This window comes from Mus caroli, unplaced genomic scaffold (assembly GCF_978045245.1).
Source record: "Mus caroli unplaced genomic scaffold, Mus_caroli_1 scaffold_13, whole genome shotgun sequence".
NCBI classification, from domain to species: domain Eukaryota; kingdom Metazoa; phylum Chordata; class Mammalia; order Rodentia; family Muridae; genus Mus; species Mus caroli.
This window is the reverse complement of record NW_028227268.1, coordinates 53836882-53852635: the sequence shown is the minus strand read 5'-3', so window position 1 is coordinate 53852635 and position 15754 is coordinate 53836882. Positions and strand designations below refer to the sequence as shown.

At 55.1% G+C, this 15754-nt stretch overlaps 1 protein-coding gene across 3 annotated transcripts; it reads left to right on the top strand.

The window, feature by feature from the left end:
• The first annotated feature begins 839 nt into the window (after positions 1–839).
• Positions 840–15555, top strand: Per1 (period circadian regulator 1). 3 transcript variants are annotated; one of them, XM_021176228.3, is made up of 23 exons: positions 840–1020; positions 6094–6501; positions 6585–6683; positions 6777–6931; positions 7032–7153; positions 7249–7450; positions 7561–7612; positions 7738–7880; positions 8248–8326; positions 8399–8505; positions 8676–8829; positions 8940–9048; positions 9136–9267; positions 9429–9534; positions 9622–9793; positions 9883–10013; positions 10226–10405; positions 10990–11223; positions 12059–12675; positions 13144–13330; positions 13472–13661; positions 13972–14122; positions 14688–15555. In XM_021176228.3, the coding sequence occupies exons 2-23, from the start codon at positions 6227–6229 to the stop codon at positions 14964–14966; spliced, it is 3876 nt and encodes a 1291-aa protein (XP_021031887.1). In that variant the 5' UTR covers positions 840–1020; positions 6094–6226; the 3' UTR covers positions 14967–15555. The 3 variants fall into 3 exon arrangements, with proteins under 3 accessions (XP_021031887.1, XP_021031885.1, XP_021031886.1); XM_021176226.3 differs by lacking the exon at positions 840–1020 and adding an exon at positions 3794–4591; XM_021176227.3 differs by lacking the exon at positions 840–1020 and adding an exon at positions 4620–5782.
• Positions 15556–15754: the final 199 nt, after the last annotated feature.

Here is a 15754-nt window from a genome sequence, read left to right as displayed (position 1 = left end):
ATTATAAATTATTTCAGAGGTTCTAAAGTGCTATCCTAAGTTCTACCTTTATGGAGAGTTTAAATAAGGCTTTTTGCATTTAATTATTGGAATTACTTCTAGGTTTAATATTTCCATAGGCCCTACAATACCAAGCTACCTTTATGGTGTCAGAGACCTGGGTTCAGACTTTAGCTCTTTTATCAATATACATAATCTAATTCCGACAGATTACGTAACCTCTCAGCCTCTTTTGTGAGGTTATGGGTGGTGAGCCGGCCTTGGGAGTCTGCAAGAAAGGGCTGGCCAGCCAGGCCCAAAGAAAATAAATAGGAAGCGACTGTCATTTCACCGTCATTGTCATGCAATCTAATGATATCTTCAGTCTAGTGCTCAGATTTTTAAGCTTTGGGGATCACTAGAGACACAAAGCTCGGGCACCAGGAGCCTCTTGTAATACCAGAGTCTCCAAAGTATGCCCACTACGCCATAGCCTTGTCAGATCTACGCCTGCGTACAGGTCGCTCGGCACTCCTGCGCAGACTCCGCAGTCTTGGGTAAGTGTCGTCAAGGAAAATCCCCAGCTTCTGGGTAAACAAGTTGCCGCGTGAGCCGGCCTGCACGTGTTCCCTACAGCTCTGAGCCCTCTCAGCCTATGAGAAAGTTTTTAGGGCAGGGCTGGCATTTGCGTCACTGATTTAGGCAGGGCGGGGTTGTCTCTACAGCCAATAAAAATGTTGAGAGTGGGTGGGGGTGTGGTTTCCGGTCAGATGTCCAATCAACGAGCTGGGGCGCCCCCGCCCTCACGTGGCTCTATCACTACCGGTTGTCATATTGTCCAATGGGAAAATGACTGAGTTCTGAAATGCCAATGGTTGCTTTACAAGGGCTTGCCGGCTGCACGCGGAGCGGGGCATGGGTTGGCGTCTCTGAGCCAATAAGCTAGGGAGGCGTGACAGAACGGGCGGTGGGAGGGCCTCGAGGAGTCTGTGGAGGAGCCCCAGGAGTGAAGAAATTTGGAGTCTACGTGCGCTCGGAACTGTGAGTAGCCCCTTACTCCGGGGCCGTCGAACTTGTGTTTTCGGGGAGGTGCGCTCGGCCAAAAGGGGTGTCAGTGGCGTGGTGTGTGTGAGGGATCATGCAAATGTGAATTAGCTGCAGAACAAATGCCTAATGGTTGTGGAGAAAGGGACCACAAGTTCAGCTCTAGGGGAACATGAATGAGAGTTACCAGCATCAGATCTCTCACCACTCTAGGGTCCCTGGACACTAATGCTAGCGCAGGGTGCTCAGAAGCCCCTAGCCATCCGAGGGAGCCGAAGCGCCTGCGATATGACCCCTGAGAGCTGGTTATGGTTTGGGGTAGGCTCCCTAAACACTTGGAAGAGGCCGCCCTGGTAGGGCGGGCGGGAACGTAGTATGGTGATCTGAGAAAGGCTGGTGTGTTGATTTGACCGAAAGGCTGTCTCATCACGACTATAGGTGGTATCGTGGCCTCAGGGACATGCTCGGAAATAAGAATGGGCTAGTAATTTGTTGGATTCTGAAAGGGAGGATAGGGTGGAGGGTTTCTGTACACCGTTTCGTCTACTCTTCTTAAGCTGCTAGAGGTGGAGTTACCAAAGGAGTGCTCTGGTGTCTAGACGGTCGGTCGGGCAGAGGTGAGGGAGGAGAGGGAGGAAGTGAGATTCTTAGGAAAGCAGTGTGCCTGCAGGCTTCTCGGGTGAGCTCGGGTTTTGAGCATAGAAATGAACCATGATGGTGCTCATGGAGCACAAACAATGCCTTGAGATCAGGCTAAGGGGGGAGAAGGTGAAGGAATTGGATATAGCCTGTATTCTAGGCACCAAGCTTAGAAACAGGGGAATACTTCCCCCGCAGCCCTACGGTGCTGGAATGCAGTGTAGAGGTTTGGTAACACTTTACAGGGTCCCTAAGCCAGCAGGACAAGCCATCATTAGGGCTTGAACCTTGGGCTCCATTATTAGGAAGCTGAGAATGAAGCAGACAATTAAGGCAAGTTTAGTAACTACCTACTAAGTCTTAATTTTTCCTTATGACATCAGGGTGACACTTACCTTCAGTTGTTTGGGGGCTTACATGAGAACAATATGTGTAAAGTTCTTAGCACAGCGCTTGGATCATTTACAAACACAAACTACAAGGTAACAAAAGAATAGCGATATAAGTTAGGGATTTATGTGCATGCTGTGGCCGAGAGCAGTCCTCATCTTCTGTTTTTCTGCAAGTTTTGATGACTCCTCTTTTCCCTCTCTCTGATTTTTTTTTTTTTTTTTTTTGGTCTTTGGGCACCAGCCCAAATTCCATCATTCCTCCCCTGTATTCCTCTCCCAAGATCTGGGCCCCAGACTGAGGCAACTTGCTGTGTCCCAGTTTGACTTCCTCATCTTAAATCCATTCTCCCTGACACCCCCCCCCCACACCTATTCTGTGCTGTAATAGTAACTAGAAAGTCTGCCTTTGAAGGGGGGCCCCAGGGAAGGAGCAAAGGTGCGTTCTCTCAGAACCTAGGCCTCCAATTTACCCGCCCTAGCTCTTTGGTACCTGGCCAGTAACTGTGTACAGTCTGGTGACGGGGAAAAGCCAATGCCAGGAGTTTTAAGACCCAGCTAAGGGAGGGTAAAAGCGGGTACCGCAAAGAGAACCAGGCATGGGGGCGGGGGAGGGGGACCCCCTTCCTCCTAACCGTCTCTCCAGGAATTTTTGGCTTTTGTACAGGACCGCTGTCGTTGGGTTGGGGGAGGCGCCAAGGCTGTGTGCATGTCCTGGGCCATCGGCCAAGAGAACACGATGTTCCCTAGTGCTCTGGCCGCCGCCCTCTGGGGCTGGCCGCCTCCCAAACCGCTGCCTCTCCAGCCTCCCTGCCCCACATTCCCCGGCTGCCTCGCCCCGCCTCCTGCCTCCGCTTTGACGTCACCTCCCTCTCCCGCCCCCTCTTCTCCATTGACGGCAGCAGAGCCTGGTTACTGTGGTCGGGATTGTGAGGCTCGACAGCCTGGGCCTTGGGATCAGGTTGGGGCTGTTTGGAGTGCTGAAACCTTTTGTCTGTGTAAATGACAGATACGGAAGTGGGCGAGCAACGGCTGCTTGGGTCAGAGGAATCACACCTAAATCCTTGAGAGCTTTTGAAAGAGAAAGGGGTCTGAAAAAAAAAAAAAAAAAAGGACAGCACACGGTCACAACGCAGTACGAGGGGGCATGAGAGCAGCATCATTTTCAGGAGGAGGAAGCTGAGCACTCAGCCTCCCGTGTCTTTTGTTTTCTGTGTTTCCCTGCTTCTGTTTTTCTGGGTTATTTTATAACACGTCTGTGTCCCAGCATTTCTATAGAACCCTGCCTCGCCGCCTCCTCCAAGGGAAACACCATTGTTAAGGAAAGCTTTAGCCACGTGACAGTGAGGGGCGTGCACTTAACAGCTGATTATGTCAGCAGCTGTGTGGTGGCCTCTTCACTTGCCACCTACGTTTCCAGGGAAGCCTGAGAACTACTCAGCTCAGGCCTAGGAAAGGGGGCTGTGTCACTGTAGCTCTCCTGGACCCAGACTGGCATGTTGTTCCCCCACCTCCCCAAAATCGAGTCCCTATTCTCTTTTTATGAATCAATGCTCTACTTTTCTTTTGAAAACGTAATTTGTTGCCTCCTCTCCTGAGGCTCCCTCTCCCCTACCTATCCTTAATAGAAACAGCCATCCTGTTTACCGAGCATCTACTGTCAGTCCTGACGCTGACCCAGCCACCCATCCTTTTTCTGCCTACCGCCGCAACTGCCCTCTCTGCTGCCCCTTTTGTAGTCCTGGCTTCCTGGCCCCCACTTTTGGGGCAGCCCTAAATGTGGGTGGCTGCATCCTCTGCAGAGGCAGCACTAGTCACCAAGTAGGCTTCCTGGAGACCTTTTCTCTGATTGGCTAGCGAAACACCTGCTTTTGTTTCCTTTCACAGTGGCCATTGGCTTTTGCTGTCCTTTCCGTTTGTCTGTATCCATCACCCACTCACCCCTTAACGACACGTGGACCCTCAATTGCCCTTCTCTCAGGATCTGAAGGGTCAGAGGAAAGGGTTGGATTCTTTATGACAAGGCCAGGGAGAGGCCAGGGAATGTCAGTCTGGGTTTTTCTCTCTCCCACTTCCCTTGGGTAGCAGACATTTCATTCACCCGGCACCAGAACAGGTGTCTTGTTCTGCCAAGCTGGTCAGTTTAGGAAGTAGGTTTCTCTTGAGCACTTCTTGTGACCCAGGTATCCTCCCTGAAAAGGGCTAGTTTCCCTCCCTCACTTCCCTTTCATTATTGACTGTGTGAGACATCCTGATCGCATTGGCTGACTGAGCGGTGTCTGAGGCCCTTCAGCCCAGCACCAGCACCCAAGTCCACGTGCAGGGATGTGTGTGACACAGCCCTGACCTCAGTGGGGACCAGTAGCCAATCAGATGCCAGGAAGAGATCCTTAGCCAACCGGGGGCGGGGCCTGCGGCTCTTCGGGCAGAAGGCCAATGAGGGGCAGGGCCTGGCATTATGCAACCCGCCTCCCAGCCTCGCGGAGCTTCTGGGTTGCGGGCCGAAACGGCAAGCGGATGGAGGGCGCTGGAACGGCCAGGTAGGGATCCCTGCTGCAATCCTAGGGTTAGTCTTTGTCCCGGAGCTTGGCCGCCACTACTTCCAACGTGATGGGTCACTTTCAGCTCTCAGAGAGCAAAACAATAATCTGCCTTTCCTGTCACTGTCCACCCTTCCCCGCCCCTGGGGCCCTAGGTGTTCAACTCAACCCGGCACGGGTTGTCTGCGTTTGTTATTCGTTCACCTAACCTCCTCCTCTGCTCCTCCAGGGCAGCCATCCTGAACCTGAGACCTTTAGCGAACACGACCCCTTTACACATTCCTCGACACTCGGGAGTCCATGGGTTTGCCCTAGCCCAAAGACCCCCTTCAGGCTTCTGCGCTCCCTCTCTTCCTCCAATTCCTGGCCTCGTGCCGGTCGTGATGTCAACCGCTTCAGGCTGGAACATCCTGTTCTCAGCGCTAGTTCTTGCCGTTGGCCACAGCTTTCCTTCCCTTTTCTCCTGGCGCTCAGAAAATACTTGGGATGGGGGTGTGGTTAGACGGGGAGTAGAGGAAAAACTATATATGCTGATTGTTGTGTGTCCCCTATCTAAAGCATTGATGTGGTAGTAGGGTTAACTAGAAAAGTAAGGGACGAAGGAAGATGCCTGAGTCCTTGCCTGTGGCAAGTGGTAACTCCAGTCCTGGTGTTTGGGAGTGGGCAGGGGCCTGAGAAAGAAAAGCAGTGTCTTGATCAGAATAATGTTCGAGGCAAGAGCGAGGATGGGGGCGTTTCCACAAAGAGCAGAGGCCGAGTGGGGAAGCTAGGACTTGCTCCTGGAGTTCCTCTAGTTTGTTACTCTTCACATGGCTCCTAGGCTCTCTGGGCCCTGGGAATTTGTTATGGTGGGTGTCCTTCTCCTCCCCGCTGCCCTGAACCTTGTTAGCCAGTATGAGGGTGTGTTGGCCAGTATAGGACTGGATCGGTTTCCCACTTCCACGAAGATGGGGATTGGGGGAGGAGTCGTTCCTGCCCTCCTGTGGTCCCTCCAGCAACCGCTGAGCTCAGCGGCTGACGTCGGTTTCCCTGGCGACCGCGGCTGTGGCGGAAGCGCGTGGTGGGGCCAGGCACATCGGCGCGCATGTGCAGCGGGGGTGGCACCGCCCCCGGATAAAATTAGCCCGGAAGCCTAAATATAGGAGGCGATCAGCTCACCCCCTGCTCCGAGGCCTCAGAGTCCCAGACCAGGTGGGGACCTGATGAGAATTTGGGCATAGGAAACCTGCAAGCTTTGACCCTCAGCTACTGTTCTAGTCGATTGTTCAGGCTGTACTCATTCCACACTGGCAAGGGGTGTAAGAGATGGCCTACGAGAGCTGCCTTTCTACCTGTGGTATCCTTAGGGGGAATAGGAAATAGAACATGTTTCTATTGCAAGCCCCAGGCCTGAGTCACAACAGTGAGGGACAGGCAGAGGAAGGACTGGGTGTAGCCAGCAGATGCTGTGGGGTTAATAGCTCAGCTTTTGCTAAACATTCCTTTTTGGTTTCTTTTTCTAGGTGCCGTGATTAAATTAGTCAGCCCTCAGAGACAGGCGTCCTACCTCCTTTATCCAGACCTCAAAAGCCCCGTTGTACACCCGTGGTGGCTTCTTCACCTTCCCTGTTTCGTCCTCCACTGTATGGCCCAGACATGAGTGGTCCCCTAGAAGGGGCCGATGGGGGAGGAGACCCCAGGCCCGGAGAACCTTTTTGTCCTGGAGGAGTCCCATCCCCTGGGGCCCCGCAGCACCGGCCTTGTCCAGGCCCCAGCCTGGCTGATGACACTGATGCAAACAGCAATGGCTCAAGTGGCAATGAGTCGAACGGACCCGAGTCCAGGGGCGCATCTCAGCGGAGTTCTCATAGTTCCTCTTCTGGCAATGGCAAGGACTCAGCTCTGCTGGAGACCACTGAGAGCAGCAAAAGGTGTGTGCGAGTGTGTGTGTGTATGATGGTATGATGCTGCCAACGTGGCCCTCCCTCACCTTAGCCTGTTCCTTCTTTTCTAGTACAAACTCACAGAGCCCATCCCCACCCAGCAGCTCCATTGCCTACAGCCTCCTGAGTGCGAGCTCAGAGCAGGACAACCCATCTACCAGTGGCTGCAGGTGTGTAGGCTGAGGGCTAAGGGAGATGCCTGGGGGCCGGGGCCAGACTTCGGGGCTAATACCTTTACCCCTTCATTCCTGTGGGTCCTGCAGCAGCGAACAGTCAGCTCGAGCCAGGACCCAGAAAGAACTCATGACTGCACTTCGGGAGCTCAAACTTCGACTGCCACCAGAGCGTCGGGGCAAGGGCCGCTCTGGGACCTTGGCCACACTGCAGTATGCTCTGGCCTGTGTCAAGCAGGTGCAGGGTGAGTGAGTGATGCTTGCTGGCAGGGTCTGGCCAGGACTCGGACTACTGTAGGGGCCTTTCTCCTAACTGAATATGGCTTGGGTTCCCTTCTCCTACAGCTAACCAGGAGTATTACCAGCAGTGGAGTCTGGAGGAGGGTGAGCCTTGTGCCATGGACATGTCTACTTATACCCTGGAGGAACTGGAGCACATCACATCCGAATACACACTTCGAAACCAGGTCAGTTACAGCTTGGGTCCTTGGTTCTAGCCCCCGCCCCCCCACTCCCATTCCTACAGCTCCTAAGTCTTCTCTCGGTCTTGGTCTCATTCTAGGACACCTTCTCTGTGGCTGTGTCCTTCCTGACAGGCCGGATTGTCTATATTTCGGAGCAGGCAGGTGTCCTGCTGCGTTGCAAACGGGATGTGTTTCGGGGTGCCCGCTTCTCAGAGCTCCTAGCTCCCCAGGATGTGGGTGTCTTCTATGGCTCTACTACACCATCACGATTGCCCACCTGGGGCACTGGCACCTCTGCAGGTATAGTACCCTCGTTCCTGCGGAGAGGACTGGAAGCTCTCATGTTGTGGGCTCTTCTTGGCTCAGGACAGAGATGGCGCTCTGGTCACTTCCATTCCCTTCTGCTCTAGGTTCAGGCCTCAAGGACTTCACCCAGGAAAAGTCTGTCTTCTGCCGAATCAGGTGAGGAGAGGGAGTAGGAGCAGGCCTCTCTCCTACTCGTCCCTGCTATCTGTAATGTGGTCTGTGAGAAGGGGGTGGGGCAGCTTTCCCCTGGAAACCTCTAATATTTGTCTCTCCCTTGCCAGAGGAGGTCCTGACCGGGATCCAGGGCCTCGGTACCAGCCATTCCGCTTAACCCCATATGTGACCAAGATTCGGGTCTCAGATGGGGCACCTGCACAGCCGTGCTGCCTACTCATTGCAGAGCGCATCCACTCCGGTTATGAAGGTGGATAGGCTAGGGCCCGGGCCTGGGGGCTGACGGGAGGAAGGGTTTCCTCTAGGATGGGGTGAGGGTCAACATGAGAGTTTGGGAGGCACTAGCTGAGTCCTTCGGGTTAGAAAAGTATTATAAGGCAGAGGGTTCAGACCCTGCTCCAAGGTAGGGTTGGATGAGGTCCCTGAGCTGTGACAAGTGAGAAAGTGACTCTCAGTGTCATCTCTGGTGTGAGTCACCAGATGACTCAGTCTCTGTGGGCCATAAAGCCAGGTCTGAGCTGGGAGGGAGAGTGCCAGGCAACCAGACTGGAGGCAGAGAGGAGGGAGGGCGGGGGAGCTGGACACCACGGCTGCGACCTATGTGTTCTATGCTGCAGCTCCCCGGATCCCTCCTGACAAGAGGATCTTCACCACCCGACACACACCAAGCTGCCTCTTCCAGGATGTAGATGAAAGGTAAGGCAAAGACTTGGATGAGGGTAGGTAGCCAGGGCCAAGGCCTAGGTCTGACATTTGCTCCGATTTCAGGGCTGCCCCACTGCTGGGTTACCTCCCCCAGGATCTCCTAGGGGCTCCGGTACTTCTCTTTCTACATCCTGAGGACCGACCCCTCATGCTGGCCATTCATAAGAAGAGTGAGTTCTCCTGGTCCTGCTCGCCCTCCCTGCCCGTCCCCAGGGCCCCTTAACTGTTGTTGTGATGGTGTCTCTCGATGCCATGGTTTCTTGGATATCTCTGTGTGTCTTTCTCTGCTTTATTCAGATCTCCCATTCACTGATACCCACTTTCTTTCCTGTGCCCACAGTACTGCAGCTGGCAGGCCAGCCCTTTGACCATTCCCCTATTCGCTTCTGTGCTCGGAACGGGGAATATGTCACCATGGACACCAGCTGGGCCGGTTTTGTGCACCCCTGGAGCCGCAAGGTGGCTTTCGTGCTGGGTCGCCATAAAGTGCGCACGTAAGGGAACTGCGCCTCCTCGCTGACGTCCTCCATGCTGGCGTTGGGGTGGGCAGTATGGACATGGCAGGGGTAGGGAAAGGACTGAGTTCGCCTTTACAACCCCACAGGGCACCCCTGAATGAGGACGTCTTCACTCCCCCAGCCCCCAGCCCAGCTCCATCCCTGGACTCTGATATCCAGGAACTCTCAGAGCAGATCCATCGATTGCTGCTGCAGGTGATTATTGAGGAGGGCTCAGGAGTGAAGTGGTCAGTCAGGAAGAGGCTGTAGAAACTAACCAATCCATCCTTCTCCTTTCTGTAGCCTGTGCACAGCTCCAGCCCCACAGGGCTCTGTGGAGTTGGCCCTCTGATGTCCCCTGGTCCTCTACATAGCCCTGGCTCCTCCAGTGATAGCAATGGTGGGGACGCTGAGGGGCCTGGGCCTCCTGCTCCAGTGAGTAACGGCTTCCACGGCGCCTTTCCTGTTGTCCATTCCATTGCGCATCATCATTGCCAGGCCCTCGTGCTACCCTCACCTAGCCTCCTTGGTCTTCCTGACCCCTGGGCTCCTGACACTGCCACCCCAATGCTGCCCAGTGTTCTACTGTCCCACAGGTGACTTTCCAGCAGATCTGTAAGGATGTGCATCTGGTAAAGCACCAGGGACAACAGCTTTTCATTGAGTCTCGGGCCAAGCCTCCGCCCCGGCCCCGCCTCCTTGGTGAGTAGGTACCACTATAGGCCAGGGATGAGGTTCTGCTGGCCTTCATTCCCAACCCATTTACTCTTTCTTTTCCTTTTACCCCAGCTACAGGTACATTCAAAGCCAAAGTCCTTCCCTGCCAGTCCCCAAACCCCGAACTGGAGGTGGCCCCAGTTCCTGACCAAGCCTCATTAGCCTTGGCCCCTGAGGAGCCAGAGAGGAAAGAAACCTCTGGCTGTTCCTACCAGCAGATCAACTGCCTGGACAGCATCCTCAGGTAAGGCCTGCCTGCCATCACCTCCTTCTCGGCCCAGCTTTGCCGGCCCCAGGCCCTGCCCTTAACCCCTTTGCTCCATCCACCCCCAGGTATTTGGAGAGCTGCAACATTCCCAGTACAACCAAGCGTAAATGTGCCTCCTCCTCCTCCTACACTGCCTCTTCAGCCTCTGACGATGACAAGCAGAGGGCAGGTCCAGTTCCTGTGGGGGCCAAGAAAGGTAAAGACCCAGTGCATGCCAGGCGCCCATTGCCCTGCCCCGGCCTGTCCCAGGCCCTTACACTTCTGCCTTAGGGCTCCCCTGCTCTCCCTGCCCTCCTCTCCTGCCTCCTGATCTCCAGGTTCCTCCCTCTAGCCAACCCTTCCCCACTCCTCCCTGGGATTCCCTCTCCCAGGGGCAGGGGTGGTAACCAGTGCCGTCTCTCCGCACAGATCCGTCGTCAGCAGTGCTGTCTGGGGAGGGGGCAACTCCTCGGAAGGAGCCAGTGGTGGGAGGCACCCTGAGCCCGCTCGCCCTGGCCAATAAGGCAGAGAGCGTGGTGTCCGTCACCAGTCAGTGTAGCTTCAGCTCCACCATCGTCCATGTGGGAGACAAGAAGCCCCCGGAGTCGGGTATGGGCGTGGAGTGAGGGGGGTAGTGACGGGGCCCCATTTAGTTCCTCAGCCAGAGCTCTTTCCTGCCTACCTTTCTCCCCCTCCCCCAATGGAGAGAAGGAGGCGACCTTCTTAGCATGGGGGGACCTGCTGCTTCTGACTGTCCACCCCACTCACCTCTGCTGCTTGCCCCTCCCCCATTCTCCTTCCTGCATTCTTACTGTTGTTGAAACATAAAAGTTGGGTTAGGGGGAGGAGGTCCAGCCCTAAGATGCTGACCACAGATGCTCTAAAGCAGGGAAGACTGAAGACTCTTCAGGGTCTTTGGGTAGATCTTAAGACTGTGTGAAAAGCAGCATGTGGCAAGGCTTCCCTTGTAAAGAAGAGGTCTTGTCCCAGGGATTTTGGGCAGGCTCTTGGCGGAGACTGAGTATCCTCTTTCCTCCTGGAATAATTTTGCATGGAAGGAAGAGTCCATGTCCTCCTCCTGGCAAGGAAGCAGCCTTGAGTAGCTTGGGGTCCCACGCCTTGGTGGTTGGGCTGTAGGAAAGGGAGGTTGTGTGTGGCTGTGCTGACCTTTCCTTCGTCTCACCCCTGCTCAGACATCATCATGATGGAAGACCTGCCTGGCCTGGCCCCTGGCCCAGCCCCCAGTCCGGCCCCCAGCCCCACAGTAGCCCCTGACCCAACCCCAGATGCTTATCGCCCAGTGGGTCTGACCAAGGCCGTGCTGTCCCTGCACACACAGAAGGAAGAGCAAGCCTTCCTCAACCGCTTCAGAGATCTTGGCAGGCTTCGTGGACTTGACACCTCTTCTGTGGCCCCCTCAGCCCCTGGTGAGCGAGGGAGCCACCTGGGGCTTCCTTGAGCTGTCTTGTGTGCAGTCAGCTGCTGGGGGGTATAAAGTGATGGTGAGAGAAGATGTATCTGCTCTGGGACCCAGGTGATGCTGCCTTCATCATCAGGACCGTGTTTAGTTAGATTTCTAGATAGCATCTCCCTATTAGGCCAGGGCTGCAGGCTGCAGGCTGAGGAGGGAAGCCTGGGGGCTGGCCCTGAGACAAGCAGGCAGAAGTGCCCGGTTTCAGGTAAGCTACTCTGAACCTAGCCTGGAAGAAGGAGAAATTGTGCCCACATAGGACATAGCATCACTGACTCTGCAGCAATCTTGGCTGGGGTGGACTTCAAGGGCAGATAGAAAACAGCTCCTCGAGGTACCTGCAGGAGACCTTTGCAGACGGCTGTGGACTTAGGCCTGGGCTGTTCTGCCCACTGCATCATCCCATTGTGAGTTAGGCAGAGCACAGTTTCAACTGGCAGGACAAGTATCCAGGCTGGCATGGCCTGAGGGATTTTGGCAGATGGACTGAAGTCACCTGCCTATTCATCCATGGACCCCTCTCCCTCCCCTTGTCTGCCAGTGTGCCTCTGTTTTGCACACCCCAGCTTGACCATCATGTAACTGTGCCCTTCTCTGGCTCCTTTCACAATAAACCCCCTTGTCCCCTGGCTCCTGTGATTCTTCCCCGCCCTTTCCCTACTTCCTTGTCTTCTATATTTCGCATGCAGGGTGAGCAGCTTTCTCTGCCTGGCCCTCTCCCTGTCCTCCTCTTAGTGTTTCAGGGCAGTAGAGGTGGCCGGCTCCTTGTTAACCCTGGTCTTTCCCCACAGGCTGCCACCATGGCCCCATTCCCCCTGGTCGCCGACACCACTGCCGATCTAAAGCAAAGCGTTCCCGTCACCACCACCACCAGACCCCCCGGCCCGAAACTCCCTGCTATGTCTCCCATCCTTCACCTGTGCCCTCTTCTGGACCCTGGCCACCCCCACCAGCCACTACCCCCTTCCCAGCAGTGGTCCAGCCCTACCCACTCCCAGTATTCTCCCCTCGAGGAGGACCCCAGCCCCTTCCCCCTGCCCCTACATCTGTATCCCCTGCTACCTTCCCTTCTCCCTTAGTGACCCCAATGGTGGCCTTGGTGCTCCCTAACTATCTATTCCCTACCCCACCTAGTTATCCATATGGGGTGTCCCAGGCCCCTGTTGAGGGGCCACCCACGCCCGCTTCCCACTCTCCCTCTCCATCCCTGCCCCCACCACCTCCTAGCCCCCCCCACCGCCCAGACTCCCCACTGTTCAACTCAAGATGCAGCTCCCCACTCCAGCTCAATCTGCTGCAGCTTGAGGAGTCCCCCCGCACAGAGGGGGGCGCTGCTGCAGGAGGCCCCGGAAGCAGTGCGGGGCCCCTGCCTCCCAGTGAGGAGACTGCTGAGCCAGAGGCCAGATTGGTAAGCAACACTTCCTTCTGTCCACTCAGTCTTCTGGTACCCGCAGCCCTTGCCCCCCCCCCCCCCGCCCCACCTTGCTTCTGCCTGGTGCTTCTGCTGGGCTGGTTCTCAGCGTCCTGGAGTTGGTATGGGTGGGAGATCCAAGGGTAATTTCTGAATGAAGCAGAAATCAACTGCCTCCTCTGTGAAGGGACAGTTCTGTCTGTCTGACAGGTGGCAAGGACATCCCATTAATGCATCTGTATACATTCTGAGGGTTTATCTGCCGCTTGGAAAGGGTCCAGCATTATGTTCCCCATTGTCATCTCTCCTCTCGGCTTGGCCCTGTGTCATGGAGCAAGGAGCAGCGATCTGTTGGGTTGGGTGTGCCTCCTTTGGTTCTGGTCAGCACCAGTAGCAGTTGGAAATCAGCCGTGGTGGTGATTCCCTATTGCCTTTCTGTCCCTCTCCAATGCCCTCCTCCTCTAGGTGGAGGTTACTGAGTCGTCCAATCAGGATGCACTTTCAGGCTCCAGCGACCTGCTGGAGCTACTGCTACAAGAAGACTCTCGCTCGGGCACAGGCTCCGCAGCCTCAGGCTCCCTGGGCTCTGGCCTGGGCTCTGGGTCTGGTTCAGGATCCCACGAAGGGGGAAGCACCTCAGCCAGCGTCACCCGTGAGTAATGCTGTCCCCAGAGACGGGGAGGTGGGAGGCCCACCTTGCTAAGGCCAGTGGGTTGGAAATGTGGCCTGCTAAGCCCTCGGGGTGAATGTGTCCGTCAGCCTGGCTCCGTTGGCCTTCTCCACCCTCCCACAGGCAGCAGTCAGAGCAGCCATACAAGCAAGTACTTTGGCAGCATCGACTCTTCCGAGGCTGAAGCTGGGGCTGCTCAGGCCAGGACTGAGCCTGGGGACCAGGTCATTAAGTATGTGCTCCAGGACCCCATCTGGCTGCTCATGGCCAATGCCGACCAGCATGTCATGATGACATACCAGGTGCCGTCCAGGTGAGCTGGAGAGCCTCCGTCATCTTCCCTTTCAGAGGAGTAGAGAGACTAGCTTACCTGTACTGCCCAGATAACTTGAAGTTCTTCCCTCTGGGGCTGAATCTTATCTATTGATGCCCAATGTGGCATAAGCGCCCATTCCTTAGGGCCCTATTAGCACTTCTCAAGTTGAGGGTAGGTTTCCTGGTGTGGAAAGCTTCTTTGTATTCCAAGAAGGCACAGAAGACGGCAGGCTCAGGAGTTGTGGTTGAGGGTGAACGCCAACCCATGCTCTTGACTCTGGATCCTAGCCTCTGCCTTCCTCATACAGGGATGCAGCCTCTGTGCTGAAGCAAGACCGGGAGAGGCTCCGGGCCATGCAGAAACAGCAGCCACAGTTCTCAGAGGACCAGAGGCGGGAACTGGGTGCTGTGCACTCCTGGGTCCGGAAGGGCCAGCTGCCTCGGGCCCTTGATGTGACGGTGAGAGAAGTCTGGGAAGCCAGGAAGAGAGTAGGCTGGAAGATACTGAGCTCAAGGTCAAGGGATAGAGGACTTACGTCTGATATCAGTATCTTTGGATCATTAATTCTGAAGGAAGCTAATTCCATAAACGTGCTGCTGAGTTATATAATATTATTAAACCACATCACCTCACAAGTTCCTGACAGGACTTCATACCACCCCATAGTAGGATCTCAGCAAAGCCCTTTAAACAAAACAAATTTATTTGTGTGTATGAATGTTTAGTCTGCGCATACGTATATACACCATAAGTGTACCTGGTGTCCAATGAGGTCAGAAGAAGGCAATCTGGAACTGCAGGTGGAGAGTTGAGCCACTGTGTGGGTGGGTATCGGGATCTGAAGCTGGGCTCTCCAGTCCCCTCACTAGAGGATTTTCCTGTCTTGTTAGACTGTAGGTACATGTGTGGACTGGTTTCTTGGGAGTATATTTTGCGACTCACTATTGGGTTAAGGTTGGGATGCTGGGCTAGCCGGTTCCCAGTGAGGACACTACATAACTCACCCTCCCTTCTCTCCCTAAGGCGTGTGTGGACTGTGGCAGCAGCGTTCAAGATCCTGGCCACTCTGATGACCCACTCTTCTCAGAACTGGATGGATTGGGGCTGGAGCCCATGGAAGAGGGTGGAGGCGAGGGTGGTGGGGGTGGTGTTGGAGGCGGTGGGGGTGATGGTGGTGAGGAGGCCCAGACCCAAATTGGGGCTAAGGGTTCAAGCTCTCAGGACTCTGCCATGGAGGAAGAAGAGCAAGGTGGGGGCTCATCCAGCCCAGCTTTACCTGCAGAAGAAAACAGCACCAGCTAGACTCCATTTTGGGGCCGCTTACAGCAGTCATGAGAGGCTTCCTTTCGACCATGTTGGGGTTCTTATAACTCAAGATACAGCTGGACCAACCAATAGGAAACTGCCCCAGCTTCTCCCAACATAGGGGGCCGGACCCCCATTACCAGCCCAGGCGCAGGAGCTGCCTCTCGCTTCTTAGCAGAGTGGAAGTTCTCAGCCCCATTTGGAGGATTGTCCTGCTGAGGAGACTGGCGGTTCTTTGGTTAAGGTTGCTGACAAGCTGCTGAAGTGGTCTCTCCAAATCCCAGCTGAGCCTGAGTCCCAGTCGCAGGGTTGGGGCTGCACTTATTTATTTGGGAGAGACAGCTCACTCTCCCACCTCACCCCAAGATGGGAGGAGGGGAGCCTGGGATCTGTGTAGGATCCAGGTCCGTGAACCCCTAGCTGCTCCAGGGTGGGGGAGGTTGGTGGACCATGGAGTCCCTGGTGCTGCCCCTCAGGTGGGACCCAGGTGTTCTCAGCTCTACCCTCTACCAATGACATTTGTGTTTTTGATATTGTGTCTGTTATTTTTTTTTTTTTAATACAAAATGAAAAACCAAAAACCCAAGACTTTGTGAAATGAAGTTGGGAGTTTGGGTGAGGGGAGGGGTGGCCCTTCACCAGCAAGGGTCGCGGTGTAAGTGGGAGATGAACGCTCTTCCTTTTCCCTCCACATTCCTGGCAGCCAAGGACGTTGTAAACTCTACACTTAACACAACTACAGTCTCTACCATTACCTTAGCTTGGTTATCTTGACAAGAAAAAGG